Source organism: Equus quagga, chromosome 8, assembly GCF_021613505.1.
Source record: "Equus quagga isolate Etosha38 chromosome 8, UCLA_HA_Equagga_1.0, whole genome shotgun sequence".
Classification (NCBI taxonomy): domain Eukaryota; kingdom Metazoa; phylum Chordata; class Mammalia; order Perissodactyla; family Equidae; genus Equus; species Equus quagga.
This window is the reverse complement of record NC_060274.1, coordinates 29,962,485-29,980,491: the sequence shown is the minus strand read 5'-3', so window position 1 is coordinate 29,980,491 and position 18,007 is coordinate 29,962,485. Positions and strand designations below refer to the sequence as shown.

The 18,007-nt window shown below is 41.0% G+C and overlaps 1 protein-coding gene across 1 annotated transcript in view; it reads left to right on the top strand.

Annotated features, from left to right (window-relative positions):
* RELN (reelin) overlaps positions 1-18,007 on the top strand; it is a 461,988-nt gene that overhangs the window by 413,804 nt on the left and 30,177 nt on the right. The window contains exons 47-51 of the mRNA XM_046670156.1: positions 7,339-7,479; positions 8,707-8,884; positions 10,556-10,749; positions 14,066-14,322; positions 17,762-17,916. Of these exons, the coding sequence (XP_046526112.1) occupies positions 7,339-7,479; positions 8,707-8,884; positions 10,556-10,749; positions 14,066-14,322; positions 17,762-17,916 (925 nt within the window). The remainder of the gene's footprint in view (positions 1-7,338; positions 7,480-8,706; positions 8,885-10,555; positions 10,750-14,065; positions 14,323-17,761; positions 17,917-18,007) is intronic.

Sequence of the window (18,007 nt, the reverse complement as noted above, 5' to 3'; positions counted from 1 at the left end):
TGAAAAAGATAGGAAGTTGCCAAAATCAATTTCATAGCCCCTAATTTGAATCTGCCTCCTCCTCTTTCCTAACCCCAGACCTAAAAATAACAGGAGGTTCAAGTGGCATGGGTTCTTGAATGTCACCTGAGAACTAGGTGAGTCACTGGAAGGGCAGGTAACCCAAATCTACCAAGAAAGGGAGTAGGGGGCGGCCCCTGGAAGGCTCAGGTGACTTGGCTATTTTCAGTCACAGGGTGAAGATGATCCATTCCCTTCTTCTAGCCCTAATGACCTGGCTGATACCACTGTCTTTAAAGATTAACTACAACACTTTGGAAGCCACGTGGTTTTTAGCCACAGCTTGGAAGCTCCTTAATGTTTACAAGAAGTTTAAAGGATTGGTGATAAGCACAAGAAAAGGCAAGAAGATTGGAGAAGGTTGGGGGTGATGGAATGGGGATGAAGGAGACGATAGCTTTTTGCAGGTAAACAAATTTAGAGAGGGAGGATATTTTTCAATGATATTCCCACCTACCGTAAGTGCAAAGGGAAGCTCTTATTCTAAGAAAACCCAAATAACTAAGCATAATATTTTTTGGGTTCATCGTGGAGAAATATCAAGGAGAATTACAAGTTCATTTTTTAAATGAGATTCTTTCATTTGCCCTGGTACCTTTTATTTCTGTCCATCGTTACTTCCAACTTAACAGTAACTTTTGAAAGACTTTTCGGAAGCATTCGAGTTACTGAACATTTTGTCACCATTTTTCAATGTCAGGCAAGCGCTGGACTTCTCTTACACATCCATCTTCTTGTGCATCGTTTTGATACTTTGAACATCCCTGCTTTTACTTCCCCGAATTTCTCCTGGTCTTTCAGGAGTACAGAACATAAAATAATTTTGTCCGGTGTAAACCATGGTGCTATTGCTTTTCACTTACTGAATATATTAATATATATTTTGGCACTATGTTAAGACAAATTAAATCTATTTCCATTTCTCCTCCAACAGAGAATAAAACTATTGCCAGAAATTCTGCATTCCCTCTAAGCGTTATCAAGTGTCAACTTTGTTGCCAAAATTTTATCAGAGAATTTGAGATTTGGCTGTATTTTGTACATATTGCCATGAATGGATTCTTAAGATTCTTTTAACAATTAAATATGTCTTTCTCCATTGAGAAGATATCTTGTAAACTGTAGGAAATTCTTTTTATTTGAAGGATGGTTCAATGTGTTTGATGCCCTCAGTAGGCCTACTGTCATTATCATTACTAATTATAATTGTCATTACTAATTATAATTACCAGCAAAAATGCTAAAACTTTATTTTACCAAAAAAAAGATAGCCATTCTCTTTTATTTGTAATCCTCAAATCAAAATTTTACTGTGAGTTTGAAGGGACCACAGATTATTTTTGGCTCACATGTATCTATTCAAAATCCAACATACAAAATTAAAGAGAATGCCATACTATACTTCAATGTACTCATCACCCACTTTAATAATTATCGATTCGTGGCCAACCTTATTTCATCAATGGCACCACTCACTCCCGCCCCCTCCATGTTATTTTAAAGCAAATCCCAGACATCATATCATCTCAACTGTAAATATTTTAGTATGTATCTCTAAAAAAGGACTTTTTCAAAGAAAACATAACTGTCATATCATCACACCTAAAAGTTACTGATAAGTCTTACTCACTACTTACTTAGTATTCAAATGTCCCTGTTTGTCTCATAAAATGTGTTACAGTTTTTTTCAAATTAGGATAGAAACAATACAACTGGTTGGCATGTCTCTTAATTCTCCTTGAACCTCGAGGTCCCCCCACCTACCTTTTCAGATGAGGACTACACGTAGGGAAGTGATTTGAGTTTCCCCTCAGACACGCAGTCGGTGGCTGAACCGGGGTTATACAGAGTTCTCCACTTGTTCTCTGTCAAGGAAGAAAGAAAGGCCGTGTGGGGTGCCTCATTTAAACTCTCCCATTGCTAACTCCTAATGTGCTTTCCACCCTAGTTCCAGAGAGCTATCATGAAGGTTCTAGGTCACCTTATATGGGTACCTCACCTTTATCACATTTGTTTAGGGTCATAACCTATAGTACAAGCACTATCTTCTCTCATGCTGGTATTCAGACCTCAGTGTATTATAGGAAGTCTAGGAGAAAGGAAAACTAAATGACAGTATACATTCTTTAATGGGCTGGTTAATGCTTCCTAAAAATTCCAAAATGTTACAGTCATTTGGTGCCTCCAAATTCCCAGTGTTAATTATACTCACCAAGAGAATTTTCTACCAAAAGATTTGGGATGCCTACATTAAGTGCCCCCTGCTAGCTGCCAAATCTACGGTCTTGCAGCCTTTACCTGCCATCCAGGACAACCAGGGTTCTCAGTCACACATCAACTCCACAATGATGTGCTAAGTCAGGAGAGAGTGGGTTCTGGATCCAGTTCTAAAACTGAGAAGCTGTCGACGCCCCCCTCCTTGACTGGCAGTCCCCACCCCTGGGAAATGAGTCAGTTGTACAAAACAGTTTCTAAGAGGTATCCTCTGATTTCCACTCTGAAGTGTGATTTCCTCTTTTTGTTCATAGCTCAGCGTCTTGTTCATGAAGGTCTCCCCTCCTTCATGCCCCTTATCAGACGGCCCACCCCTTTAGAGCCCTTCACCACAAGTGATTCATTCATGCTCCTGGTACCAAAGTTCATGCCCCTCTTTAGAGCCCACTTTTTCTCCAGCTCTTATCTCTGTAGGTCGTGGGCTGTGACCCTTGTTCAGGTGAGCGGACCTGTGCTCCTTCCCAGGTATACGCCTATGAGTGGAACTGCTGGTAACTCATATGTTCAACATTTTGAGAAACTGATAGCCTGTTTTCCACAGCAGCTGCACCATTTTACATTTCCACCAGCAGCGTGTGAGAGTTCAGATTTCTCCACATCCTTGTCAACACTTGTTCTTGCCGTCCTTTTTTTCACAGCCATCCTAGAGGGTATGAAGTTGTATCTTATTGTGGTTTTGATTTGCATTTCTCTAATGATTAAGGATGTTAAGCATCTTTTCATGTACTTGTCAGCCATTTATACATCTTCTTTGGCATATTCTCCACTTTTGTCCAACACAAAGAAATAGGCTAATGGAGGAAATTTTATGCCCAATATAAAGGCAGGGTCTTGGCTAGCAAGGCAAATATAGGACGCATTTTGAGACGGGACAGACATCACAGATCTTCTAACTCAAACACGGAGGGTCAAGGGCTTCAGCTGTGATACTGAGTTTCAGAAGTCAAGATAAATAGACTTGTGTGTACGCATAGCGGCAGTACACACAGCCTTCCACAGCTCAGCAGCTGTTCGTATTTACAAGTAATGGTAGGGACAGGATTATTTTGTACAGGTTGATAGAGAGTTTTCGAGGGTTGACTTATTGAGAATATGGAGTAATAATGAACCAAGAGATCCTTGTCTCGTCTCAGTTTTGTGAGTGAATCCGTGTGACTGAGGGCACAGGGCCTCTGCTTCTTTGTTGGTAGAGTGAGAGGGTTGGCTCTGTTTTCTAGTCCTAAAGATCCTAAATGTTTTATATATCTCTTTGAGAGTAAAGGAAACACCAGGGAAGAATGAAAAGGTTTTTAAAAATTCTGTATGGTTCCTATCAGAGGGCTTCTTCTCCCGTTGATGATGATGACAACGAGGACCTCATAGGTCGACAGAGTCATCCTGAAGAAAAGAACAAATATAAAGACTCTAAAATGTGTATTGAAACCTATCCAAAGACGTGGAGGCGGTGCGGGGAAAGGTTCCTGGGGAGAGCAGTGATGAAACCATACTATTGACAGTAACGTTTTTTAACTGCTTCGCACTGGATATTTAATTATTAAACACAATTATGGAGCACTTACTGTGTGCTGTAGATGGAGAGGAAATGATATAAATTCAGAAAAGAAGCAAGGGGAGACATTTCAAGGATATGGAAAGAGGAGAAATCGGCTCTGGGGCCATTTTCCCCCCAAGTCCAGGAAGCAGCAGCTGGTGGTGGCCATCATAATAAGGATGCTTCGGGATAAATGATGACACCTGCCGAGAGGCTGCACCAAGACACTCTCAGGTCTCGGTAAACACGAACTAATTAATTTTCACAACGCCCTGGTGAGGGGGGAAGTAGCATTTTCCTAGTTTTACAGATGGGAAGTGTCAGCCCTTAAACATAAGTGATTTGGCCCCTTTACATAGTGAAGCTGTGACAGGCCTGGGAATAAGAAGTCCCAGAAATTCAAATTCCAGGCCTTCACTTTTAACTTACATTTTCAATTCATCCCCTTAGTGAAAGTGCTTCCTTTTCTAGTAAAATAATTTTGGATCATGCATGTACCCCTGTCTCGTGGGTACATAATTACTAAGCGTAGTTATTCCCAAGAATGTAAAACCATCACATTTGAGACAGAGCCTTAGGATTCATCTAATTTAACCCCCTCGTTATACGTGTTAAGTTCCTCACCTCGGACATAGAACTTACTGGTACCGGAATACAGGTTAGAGCCCTTATTCATCTTTACTCTTATTGCCCAACTCGTACATTCTATGCGTGGTCTCCCCCTGTTTCCTTTCCTGTGGAATGTCACAGAGTTATACAGCTGAAAATGTCGTGATTAGAAGTCCCTGTAAAAGCTGTCAGCCCCAACACTGCCTCTGGCCCTTAAACCCTCTGTACCGTCTGTTAAGTGGCTGCCTGGACTGTGCTTAAACACAACCAGGAATCAGAAAACCACCACTGCTGGCAGCCCACGCCACAGCCTACCTGCTAGGAAGCTCTCTTCCGCCTTTAACAGCAGTCAGATCACTGCCCCCTCCACAGCTGACCCCGGTCCCTGCCCACCCATCCTACAAGGCGTCTCTTATTTGACTCTCCATGGCCATCTTCATTGCTCTCAACTTAAGGTCCTTCCAGTAAATGCTTATGAAGCCCCTCTTTAGGTGTCACCAACAATAAAATGATAAATAAAGAGAAGAATCCAACAGAGGAAGCTATGCATAAATAGGCACTTTGAATAAAAGGTGATAAGGGCTTTGATGGAGCATGTATAAAATATTAGGGAACATGGAAATTTTATTACTTGCCTACTATCTAGAAGCACTGAAGATACAAAACAGTATTCCCTGAAGGGATGCAGAGAGAATTCCCTGCCCTTCAGAAGCTTATAGTCTAAAAGAAGGGCAGAATAAGTATATAAGCATTGACTTGTTATTAGAAGCCAAGTAATGATGTGCTGTGGAAATATGATATCCCATTCTGTTATGTATAACACGTTGCTGCATGTAAACAGGCATAGCTATTAATAAACTTAGTCGTTAAAAATTCAGTGATCAGGGGCCAGCCGGGTGGCGTAGCGGTTAACTGCATACATTCTGCTTCTCAGCGGCTGGGATTCGCCAGTTCGGATCCTGGGTGCGGACATGGCACCACTTGGCAAAGGCCATGCTGTGGCAGGCGTCCCACATATAAAATAGACGAAGATGGGCATGGATGTTAGCTCAGGGCCAGTCTTCCTCAGTAAAAAGAGAAGGATTGGCTGTAGTTAGTTCAGGGCTAATCTTCCTAAAAAAAAAATTTCACTGATCAGCAGGGCCACTGAGTTGCACAACCCTGGGGAGCCATCTTCATGTTGCTTTAGTAAGAATCGTGGTACCTGGATACCACTGCCTAGAGAGCACCTACTAAGTGCCAGGCACCATACGCTGAGTGTGTAATGTTGAACAAAAAGAATTAACCCTGCTCCCTTGTAACTTACTCTCCTGAGGAGGAGACAGACATTTAAGAAATACATCTGCAAATGAATATATGACTACAATTCCGGTAAATGCTATAAAAGGAAAGGAACAGTTTCTGTGGAAGAAATGTAATTTTTAAAGGGATCCGAAAGAAGATTTGTTGGTGAGGCCCTGACATTTCCTCTGAGACCTGAAGGACACACAGGGGTTAACCAGGCAGAGAGAGAAGACAAACCAGCAGGCAGAAGGCGGGGAAGAGTTCTGTGAGCTTGGAGAACCGAGAGGACGAGCAGAGCTGCAGAAGTGAGCCAGGATGAGGCGCTCGAGCTCGGGGCCCGGCACAGGCAGAGCCTCATGCGCCAAGGGGGACTCTGAGGCTGAAGTAGGAAGCAATAGGAAGTGATCCGAGGGTGTTAGGTAGACCCTTCTCTGCTGGGAGGAATGGTGGGAGCTGGGAAGCAAGCAGGGTCGTGAAGAAATCAGCTAGTGCATAGATGCTCGTAAACAGACATCAAACTTCACTATTTTCAGAGCAAAGATTTTAATTCTAGTCTCTTTCTTTTCTATTTCCTAAACTTAACATAAACGTTTTCAATAAGAAAATCTCAAATCCTTGCTGTGGTTGGGTCTTTTGTCCTGCCTAAAACACGTATCTCTCAGTCAAGGGATTAACGGTGTCTTAATGACAAAAGTATATAAGTCCATAAAACAAAACTTGCTTTGGCTAATTATTTCCTCCGGAGGTCTTTGAATGTTCAAACTCACTTGAGCCTCAGGCTTTGTGTGGATTTTACTGCCATCTAGTGTCTCTGAAAATGTAAGTTTATTTGTGTTTCAGAACAAGACACTCCCTAAACCGTGCAAATGAGCAAATATATTTCTGCTTCTGGAATGGGAGAATCTCTGTTTTGGTTTTATTTATATGCATTTAAGTCCATATAAAATAAGTCTGGTCTTATTTGTTACTGTCTCCCTTTTTTCTGTCCAGTTATCTAGAGTTTCACTGATCTCTTTGACTTACATACCTACTGTCTTCTTAGGGCTTTCATTCTGAGAATTCCTCATGAATGCTGTGTGAGGTGGCCCAGTATGCCCACTGCCCAAAATTGTTTAGCTTTAAGGAGCAAGTAGGAGTTGAAACCCAGCCCATCTCCTGCTTCTGGAGTCAAATGCAGAGGGGTTGTGCCTGCTCAAAGACATGCATCTTTTCCTAATTGGCACATAGAAGTTAGCAGTGGCCTCAACATCCCTCCACAATGATTTCCACACAAATTCAGGGCTCACTGTTGCCCTGAGGCTTCTGGATTTAGGATTAGTCTTAGTTTCTGTTTCATTCTGTTTTTACAAGGCTCACAAAGATCACTGGCTCAAAATATATTCTCAAGCTATTGCAGTGTGGTTTGGTTTGGTTTGATTAAAGTTTTGCATAGAATACTACAGTGATGAACGCTCCTTTCAGAACGCCAGTGGGGATGTATGTGCATTTGTACTACACTCGTCCATGCACTTGTTCAGACGTACCAGGACACGTTCTCTTTTCCACCACATCCTTCGTTATAATCCTGCTTTCCTTCAAAGGTCCCAAGCCACTCGTTTCCGTTGGCATCAACCAGCTCCTTTTGACAAGCAGCAGACATGGGCGATAGATAACGTCTATATTGGGGACGGCTGCATAGATATGTGCAGTGGCCATGGAAGGTGCATCCACGGAAACTGTGTGTAAGTAGACTTTTTTCTTCCTTCTGTAGGAAGTTTCTGACCCACATTCCAGCCAGCAGATTTTCCTGAGACTGATTTTGAATCACTCCCAAGCTACCTTGGGTTATACGTTTTTCTGAAATCTGATATTGAGCCAACTGTGGAGTTGATGGATAGTGTATCTTCATTCTTGCTTAGAGATTAGGAACTGAACAATAGCTGTTTTGTCAGGAGAAGGCTGAATTATAATTGACTCTATTTTATTTCCTTCTCTGTTTCTGGGATACACCTGTGCCTTGAAAAAGACATTCAATGAGGTTCAAGAGTTCAGTAAGTTGTGACCGAAAATAATACATCATAAATTTGCTCACTTAGGTCTGAATATATGTGATGATATGCGTTACTTGTGACTTAATCGGTATTCCTGTGTTGTTTGCATAAGAAAGTATATAAATGTCTGATGAATTTACAAGGCATATTTGATGGAGAGGTCTAGTATTTTACTCTTGGAGAACTTTAGCATTTTTTGAAGGATCTAAATAAAGTGTGTGTGTGTGTGTGTGTGTGTTGTGTAGAAGAGTGCTTTGCTTTCGAAGATTATGCTGTTTGCTGGGGCAGAATGAGTGAAGGCGCTCAGAGAGAATTCATAGCCCCTTCTCCACTAATATCTGCACACCTGGGAAGTCTTTCCTTGGATGAATGACTCTAGCCCATATCCAGATTGACCTCTGAGACCCCTGAGCCGCCGGGTCCTATATTCCTATTTCCTCCACACTGAATAGGGAAGTCAACCTTTTGGTCAAAGATGACAGATGCTATCCAAACTAGCTTCTGCTGTTTGGAACCTGGCCTCTTGGATTCCTAATTGGCCCCAAGTCTCTGTTGAAAAGACCAAAGTCATAAATCATTAGGACCTACCAGTTTAGTTTGGCAGCTGCAATTGTTTTTCAGCCATTGGAGTTGTGTCCCGTAGAGACGGGCTTTGGTAAATTCTTTGAAGTTGCTTCTTTCTCTCCTCCTGTTAGCCCAAGTCACTACTTTGGGAAAACCTAGAGGCAGTTAATTCACAGCTTATTTCTAACCTAGAGCACTATTAAGGAGAACAGGTGCATTCTGGCAAACTCTGTGAAGATAAGTAACCTTTCATCGTCCTGGACTAGCAAAAAGAGTCGGCTTGACTAATTTGAGAACACACTTGTGGGGGCTCTGTTTGATGTTGACTTTTCCTTTCCCTTTCTCCGCACCCAGCTGTGATGAGCAGTGGGGTGGCCTGTACTGTGATGAGCCTGAGGCCTCTCTTCCACCCCAACTCAAAGACAACTTCAATCGGGCTCCATCCAGCCAGAACTGGCTGTCTGTGAACGGAGGGAAATTAAGTACCGTGTGTGGAGCCGTGGCTTCGGGAATGGCTCTCCATTTCAGCGGGGTGAGTGTTTGGCTGCTGGTTATTCCTTTCTGCATCCTCTGAGTTCCTCCCAGAAAAGTTGAGTCTCTTTGGAAGTTTAATTGGCAAATCAAAATGCAGAGTTAGACACTCGAAATGTTCAACCCTGATGTGAGCTTGCAACTTTATATGAATCAGAAAATACTAATTATTTCCGACAGTTTCCCTTCACAAATCAGTTGAGACAATTTAATTATGCAGAATAGTGTCTGCACAAGGCATATTTAAGTAGACGTTAAAAAATGACACAAATGGGGGCCAGCCAGTGGCGTAGTGGTTAAGTTTGCATGCTCTGCTTCAGTGGCCCAGGGTTCACAGGTTTGATCCCAGGTACGGACCTAGCACCGCTCAACGAACCATGCTGTGGCAACGTCCCACATAGAAAATAAAGGAAGATTGGCATGGATGTTAGCTCAGCAACAATCTTCCTCAAGCAAAAAGAGGAAGATTGGCAGCAAATGTTAGCTCAGGGCCAATCTTCCTCACCAAAGAAAAGGACTTAAATGAATTTCCATCCTGAGAGAGAGAGACCTTGAAAAATGGGTGGGTCTTCCATCTGGATGGTGCTCTAATTGGAAACCCAAGGTTGCAACAGATTTGGGATTTAAGGAGCCAAAAATCTGGAAAATGAGCTTCAGTGTTTCCTGAATTTATTAACAACAATTAATCTTTTCTATAAATTATCCAAGAAAGAATAATTGTCAGTAATTATTAGACATTTGTATTTATAGCAGGTTATTTTGTGAATGACAGCAGCAATGTTAGAAATTTTTTTTGAGAAATTTTGTAATCATTCTACCTTGCTGCCAAAGATGACTTGTTTAAAGATAGAATTTCTCCAATACCATAATTAAATACCCCTCAGAGGCCAGTTAATTTTAAAAATTACAAATTCACTGTCGGTTCTTTATTTCTCTACCATTTGTCCCAATGAAGTATATATATTTCTATTGAGTGTTTTAGCCCAAGAGTAACAAGAGAACATACAGCATATAGGATTTCTAGAATCATCAACAATGACTAAGAATGCAGAGTTCTCAATACTCTTTCTAGCTTGAGTGAAACTCTAGGAGACATAGTTTTCCTCATATGTTCAACTGAGAAATATCTACCTGTATACATTAATTAATATAGATGATGTTAAAATCAGTTAAAAGGTATAATAAAACGCATTACAACTATTATCTCTAATTATAAGTATATGAAATTTTTAGAGGTAGTCATTTTTAAATTTCATGTTAAAAAGTGATCTCCATATGCTATTTTATTAATAACTGAAGCCTTTTTAAAAATCTAATAAGTGCCTGTGAATAACTGGAAATAGTTTAATAAAAATGCAGAACAGTTACTTTAATTCCAGCTCTCACATTTCTTAAAAGAAAATAGAAGAGAATCTCCTTGAACACATTGCCCTTTGTAAGGAAGTTCTAATACTGAAATTTCAAAGTTCAGCAAAAATTTGCTGAGTACCTACTGTGTGCTAGAGGCCATGCTAGGAGCTAGTATCAGAGGAGAGATGATAAGAATATCAGTATTGCAATACCATGTGATTTGTATTACAAAAGAAATATGAAGAGGAGGAAGCCAGAGAAAACCTGAAACCTGCCGTTACGACTCATGGCTGTTTTGTTGCATTCTGCTTCTTTTCCTTAGGGTTGCAGTCGACTGTTGGTCACCGTGGATCTAAACCTCACTAATGCCGAGTTTATCCAATTTTACTTCATGTATGGATGTCTGATCACACCCAACAACCGGAACCAAGGTGTTCTTCTGGAATATTCTGTCAATGGAGGCATTACCTGGAACCTGCTAATGGAGATTTTCTATGACCAATACAGTAAACCTGGGTTTGTATTCTGTTTTATCTCTAATAACCAGTATGTTGGGCAAAGATGCTTGGTAAGGCCTACCAGCAATCAATCACAGGGAGCGCAGAAAACCTAGACCTTACTTCATCCATAGGGATGCCTCTGAGACCGACATGAACATAAGGTTTCTGAGCTGGATGAACAGCTGGTTTGGGTTTTTATTTTAAGAACAACTAGTTTTCAAGTCCCAGCATAAGATAAGATCCTCTATCACAATGCCAGTAATGAATAGACCCAGTACAAAAATACGTATAAATTCATGAGTATATGGTAATTAATTTCAACAACATTTTGGGAAAATGGAAACAGGAAAACAGTGTGTATCTTTATTTGTTTATGTCGTGTTCACTCCATTTTAGAGAACTGAGGGCTAGAAAATAAACACAGTAAAATGTAAATATCCTTAAGAACCCTAGAGTCTATTTCTAAATTTCTCGTTAAGAAACTCTGAATAAACACAATGTATCCGTCATTTAAACAGGCCACGTTGAGGCAGCATCCCACATCCCACAACTAGAAGGACCTGCAACTAAGATATACAACTGTGTATGGGGGGGTTGGGGAGAATAAGCAGAAAAAAAAAAAAAGATTGGCAGCAGTTGTTAGCCCAGGTGCCAATCTAAATAAAAATGATAGAGCATATTTGTTAAAGTAGGAGGAGGAGAAGAGGGAAGAAGAAGGTAAGAGGAGAGAGGAGAAAGCTGGAGGAGAGGGGAGGGGAGCAGAGCAGAGGGGAGGAATGAACACAATCCAATCAAGAAATGTAAAATAAATTGAATGCACCAAAACAAAAGAAGAAGAAACACAGATAGTCCTTCTGTGCATGGCACACCAGGTACAGGCTAAAAATCATGTAAAATAAAAATGATTAAAGAATCGTGTAAATAATCATTTAAATTCAACGTATCAGTTAGGAGTAGATTCAGCTGTGAATGACAGAAAACCCAAAATAACTTGAACACAAGGGGTTTTTTCCTCTTTTATGTGAATCAGATCCAGAAGAAAGTAGCTCAGGGCTGCTGCAGTGGCTCCATGAGCACCAGAGACCCAGGTTCTTTCTACCTTGTTCTTCTGCCATGCCATACTGAATGCGTGATGTCCATCTCATGGTCCAAAAGGGCAACTTCGGCTCCTCCCCATCCCAGCCAGCAGAAAGGAGGATGGGGCGAGAAGGGTGTGCCATCCGTCTTTAAGGACACTTCCCAACCATTGCCCCTACTTCTGTTTGCATTCCAGCAGCCAGAACCTAGTCACAGAGACACACCCACATGCAAGGGAGTCTGGGCACGTTGTCTTTATTCTGGGCGACTCTTCACCCCGCTAAAAAGATGGGCTTCTATTATGAAGGTGGAAGGGAGGATGGCAGTGGAGGAAATGCCAGCAGTCTCTGCCACAAGCAAAAGTTTTAAATCCTGTCCTTACACTAAACTTGGACGCCAGTAAAGGAATCCAAAAAGAAGCTAGGTGGTACACAGTGTCATGGTGCAAAAAATGTGCTCATCCATTAGTAGCAGATAACAGACACACCAAGTAAACTGCTTCCTTGGTCTTTCTGGAGGGAAGTTATGAAGACTCTCAAGTATGAGTTCCTGAAGCCTGAAACAGCACAACGTACAGGGAGAAGGAAGTTGTTTCTTAGAATAAAAGCATAACCGTCTAATCTGCTTTAGTTCTCTGAGGGAGGAACAAGTTGACCAAGGTAGGAACAGTGGTCATAACTTATTTAAACTTTGAGCAGCCTTAGATAAATTTCCACTCCAAAGGTTTTTTTAAATGAGAGAGAGGAAAGGAAGAGAAAGGAAACTAATTTAGAAATAGGATAGGAAAATAAAGATAAAAGATCATTGCTCTGGGTAAAGAAGAATGATTGTGCGTCCCTCCAGGAACAGAAGGATTTCTGATGTTGTTTACTACATTTAAAAATCTTAGCTAAACATGCCAAGTCAATGGAGATAAATTATATAAAGATCTTACGAGGTGAGCATATAAAATGGGGGTGGGGAGGGGTGCAGATGAGGTTCAAAATTGAGATGCATGAGGAAAGTAACTTTGGAAAAGATTGTTTGTCTAAAGACTGGTGGTCTCCAAACTCCCAGTAACTACACTGGTAGGGGTCTAGGATTCACCGTCTACACTTTCCTTCCCTAAGACCAAGATCCACTGAGCCGTCATGGCCCAAAGGGGCATGAAATGATGGACATAATCCAAAAAAGTATTTAAAATCCAAGTACTGGAAATCCAACTAAAAGCATCCTAGTTTTGAATGGATCTTGATTGGTCCCCATCTGGAATACTGCCTACTATTCTGGTCACTAGATCTCAAGGAAGACATAAAAGAGAGAGGAAGAAGCAAAAATAAGATCAACAGGGAGATGCTGTGTAAACAAAACTAAAATAACGAAACCTCCTCAGTGTGAAAGACGAGACCTAAAGGGGTCATCGTCGAAGCCCTCAGCTTAAGGGTTCTTCACAGGATGAACCTGGGCTTCTTGGCCCTGTCCTGGAGCACCAGCACCGAGAGGCAGCCCTTGAAAGGAAAGGGAGGTAGATGAACATGGATAAAAAGATGAGACTGCACAAAGGAGAGCAAACCTAAGGAAATTGTTTTCCCCAATAGACCTTATGAGTTGTGAATATAAGTTTGAAAGGATTTGATATATTCCTGGGGTTAAATGCCTAATTGTGATTCAGGGGTATTTTAGACCTTATTTCTAGCTGGTTAGGGTTCATGTTGGAGCATGGAGCCATGTTTTTTCACATCTGTCTTTGGTGACTGAGTTGGGGACAGCAAGCTGGCTTTGTTAGCCCTTGGTTCTCACTCAGTGTTTCTAAGTACAGTGTTTTCCATAAAGCATAAAGACAAAGTCAATGTCAAACCACCGGTAACTGATAAATCGGTTACATATAGCCTGGTACCCTCAGGCCAAGAGCCCAAACATCCTGCCACAATCTAGCATCCATATTCCCAGCAAATTGCTGGTACTCGTGGGAGTAGAATGAAATCAAGGTGCCAGGGAAAGGAAACAGATGAAACCAACCCCTAGGTGACAGAAAAAAAGTCAATATTGTTTTATGTCTACCAAAGCACATGTACTCTAGGCCTGCAGATCCGGAGGGGCCCTAGGCAAGCAGAAAATAGTGGAGCCCCTCTAAGACCTGCCCAGGGACCGTTAGAGTAAACAGGTAGCTCCTCATCCACCATGTGACTTGCAATCTTATCTTAATTGTAACAATCTTTTACTGGGGGAGGACAGTTGACAAGACTTTTCCCACCCCCACCATCATTTTCTTACAGATTTGTGAATATCCTTCTCCCTCCTGATGCAAAGGAGATCGCTACTCGCTTCCGCTGGTGGCAGCCCAGACACGACGGCCTGGATCAGAACGACTGGGCCATCGACAACGTCCTCATCTCGGGCTCTGCCGACCAGAGGACGGTGATGCTGGACACCTTCAGCAGCGCCCCGGTGCCCCAGCACGAGCGCTCGCCCGCGGACGCCGGCCCCGTCGGGAGAATCGCTTTCGACATGTTTATGGAGGACAAAACTGCAGGTAAATTTTCCTGTAAATAAGAATCCAGTGGAAATGCAGGTGGATTGGGGTCTTTTCAAAAGAGGAGAATGTGGAGCCTTTTCCAGGTTCTCAACGGGAACAGGAACAGGGAAAGTGGTGTCACCCTTTTGGTTCTCTCAGCCTTCCTGGTTTACAGGGTAACTCAATCTTTGCTTTCATTCAAGCCAGCAACTGTGTTTTAATAAATAGCACTCTATAATTTGATTAACAGAATAATTTTCTTCTCTTAGAACCTTTTCATTTCTGTGTTTCCTGTTTTCTACTTTAGGTAGAAAGCCAATATTCCCTGGTCATGTGTTTTAATATCCAAAGATAAGTGTTGTGTTTTGCTGTGGGTCAGATGCGTTGGTGATGGCGTGTCATGTCTCCGTGTCCAAGGTCCGCTTGTTCCTCTTCTTTCTCGTTAGGAGAGGCCCAGTGCTCCTGGTGAACTAGGAAGGATCTCTTCGTGCTGTTCTTATTTTTAATATCTTGTTGTCTTTTCATTTCTTAACACTATTCTGGACACTTTCTTTTAAAGTCGTGTCCTATTAAGCACGTGGCTTTGTCATGCCGCAACCTTGGCCATACTACATAAAATATTGTATCTTGAGATAAAGTAGTGATGTTTAATTATACGACCCATACCAACACTGCAAGTGTTATCTGAACAGTAAAAATAGATATGGATATTAAAATCACCACTGTAGATTCATCAGACAGTGGGCAGACAGTGGGACTGTGTCACACCCAACTCAGCGCTAGAATCCTGCACAGAAAGGACAATCTGGATGGATTTTACAATAAGACTGGTAAGAACCTCCAAGACGAATGAAACCTATGCTGAAAAAATCTGAAGTCTAAGAAATTTTAGTCATTAAAAATACTTAATTATTAATATTATAAAAGTAATAACATGTTCAAAGTGTGAATTTTAGAAAATACAGAAAATCATGAAGATGAAAATAAAAACACACCGAGGATAACCATTGTCAATATTTTGGTATTTTTCTCAGAGTCTTTTTTTCTGTGCCTTTATATAAACATATTTTTAGCAAAATTATAATCTTAAATTATACATATTTTGTAGCCGGCTTTTTTTCATTTAGAATTAAATCTTGATCATTTTCCCATGTCCTTAAGTATCTTTGAAAATGTAGTTTTAATAGCTGTATAATATTCCATCATAATTTTTTTATTTTGACATTGTTGAATATTTAGATGAATTATTCTCATTTATTTATTAGTATGTCACATGGCATAGCGGTATAACTGAAAATAGTTAATAAAAGTCACTCTTTTAAATAGAAAAAGTTTAAAATGTTCTTCACTATCAAGTAGTCTTATTCTCTTAAGAAGGTTATGGAGGAGATTTACTTACATAGATCTGGCTCAGAACTTTGCTAAGTTACTCATTTATTTTTCCCTGTGTGGTGGTTACATAAGTGAGTTTATGATCAGAGAATAATGTGAGCACTGCTTCTGTATGAATAAAAGCGAATACAGATTATTTTTCAAGTACCTCAAATACCGATGTTTACGTTAGCCTTAAATGGTGATGTACAATTGAAGGAACAAATTTTCTGGCTTCTCCTTGTCTTGCAAAAATGGTGTTCCTAAAACTGTACTCTCTACTTACGGAGGAAGTTTCTGATATTGCAGAAGAGACTGATGAGTTCATTGATTGATGTAAGCCCTCTTTCATCAGGATTGCAGACTTCTTGCATAAAATAAAATCTGTACCCCAGAATCAACTGGCTCAGGGTATTCTTAGTGGAATTCAAATTTCTATGTGCTTTGACTCTTGAGTCCTGTATCTGTGAGAGAGGATTAAATGTATCTCCAAACCCCATGAATGAAATCTAGCAGATAGTGGCATTGTGGGAGACATTTGAATCCCAGAGATGAACTGCTTCTTCTACAGGTGTATGTTGTGCTCAGGCAAAATCAAAAAGACACAACACAGGTGACAGCTGAATTCCAGTTAAATTGTGTGGTCCCTTCTCGGACTCCTCTGAGGCTATCCCACTCCATGACTTACACAGTTGCCCCAGGCCTCCAGTTGCACCTGTTCACCTCCTCTGTAAATGCTGGAGCTAACCAGGACACTGTCAGAGAAAAGTCGGACGTATAAAATCAAAGTATATTGTGAATTGGATGCAACTTATGGATACTTTTAATTTCCAACCTTTCTGGTATAAAATGATGATGTTAACAATACCTCTTCCAGAAGAGAAAGGGAATTGTGAGGGATTTTCCTGTGTGTGTGTATGTGTTTGAGAGAGAGAGAGAGAGAGACAATAGGATAGACTGTGCACTAGTCAAGTCATAATCTTGCTGCTCAAATTTTCCTTAGACTCTTACAAGCTTTTTTCTAATCACTTTACTGAGATATAATTGACCTACAAAAAGCTGTAGATGTTTAATGTATACAACTTGATGAGTTTGGAGGTAAGTGTGTACCCATGAAACCTTCACCACAATCAAGGACATAAATTTATCAATCACCTCCAAGTTTCCTCCCACACCGCCCCTTTTTTTTTTTTTTGAAGATTTTATTTTTTCCTTTTTCTCCCCAAAGCCCCCCCAGTACATACTTGTATATTCTTCGTTGTGGGTCCTTCTAGTTGTGGTATGTGGGACGCTGCCTCAGCATGGTTTGATGAGCAGTGCCACGTCCGCGCCCAGGATTCGAACCAACGAAACACTGGGCTGCCTGCAGCGGAGCGCGCGAACTTAACCACTCGGCCACGGGGCCAGCCCCCACCGCCCCTTTTTTTTAATATTGGTTTTTCTGTTACAGTAAGAGCATGAAATGTAAGATCTACCCTCTGAGCAAAGCTTAAGTATATCATACAGTGTTGCTAACCATGGGCCATATGTTGTACGGTAGGTCTCCAGAACTTAGTCGCCTTGCCTTACTGAAACTTTGCGCCCTCTGACTGACACTTCCCCATTTCTCCCTCCTCCCAGCCCCTAGTAACCACCATTCTACCCTCTGGTTCTATGAGTTTGACTGTTACAATTTTTTTCATTACTCAGATGATACTACCAGAATTTGAGTAGAAGCAGCTAACTAACTTCCCTGTCGTGTTACTAAAAATTCTTTCTCCTTAGATCTGCCTAAAAAGTTAAACGTCTGCCAGAAAAAAATAGATATGCATTCCCCTTTGTTTTTCATTTATAACACCTACAATACACTCTTTTTTTCCCAAAGGTAGAGTTACTAATATCAGATAGTAGATATTTATCAACCTCCCAGTATCCATCCATGTTCCTAAAACAAGGTGCTTACGTTAGTGTTTTGTCTGTGGTGTGTGTAACATATTATAAGAAAGATTCCTACTTAAAATAATTCTGGATCTTGCTTCAAGTGAAAATTTGCCTCAAGTATTTTTGTCATAAATTTGTCATAAAATTTTTGTGTTTTTTTTTTAAGTGAATGAGCATTGGCTATTCCATGATGATTGTACCGTAGAAAGGTTCTGTGACTCTCCTGATGGTGTCATGATTTGTGGCAGTCATGATGGAAGAGAAGTGTATGCAGTGACCCACGACCTGACCCCTGCGGAAGACTGGATCATGCAGTTCAAGGTGACAATGTTACGGCCTCAATTACATAAATAACCATACAGTAGCGATATAAAAATGAGAAAAAACTCTAGAGACAAAGACCATATAATAT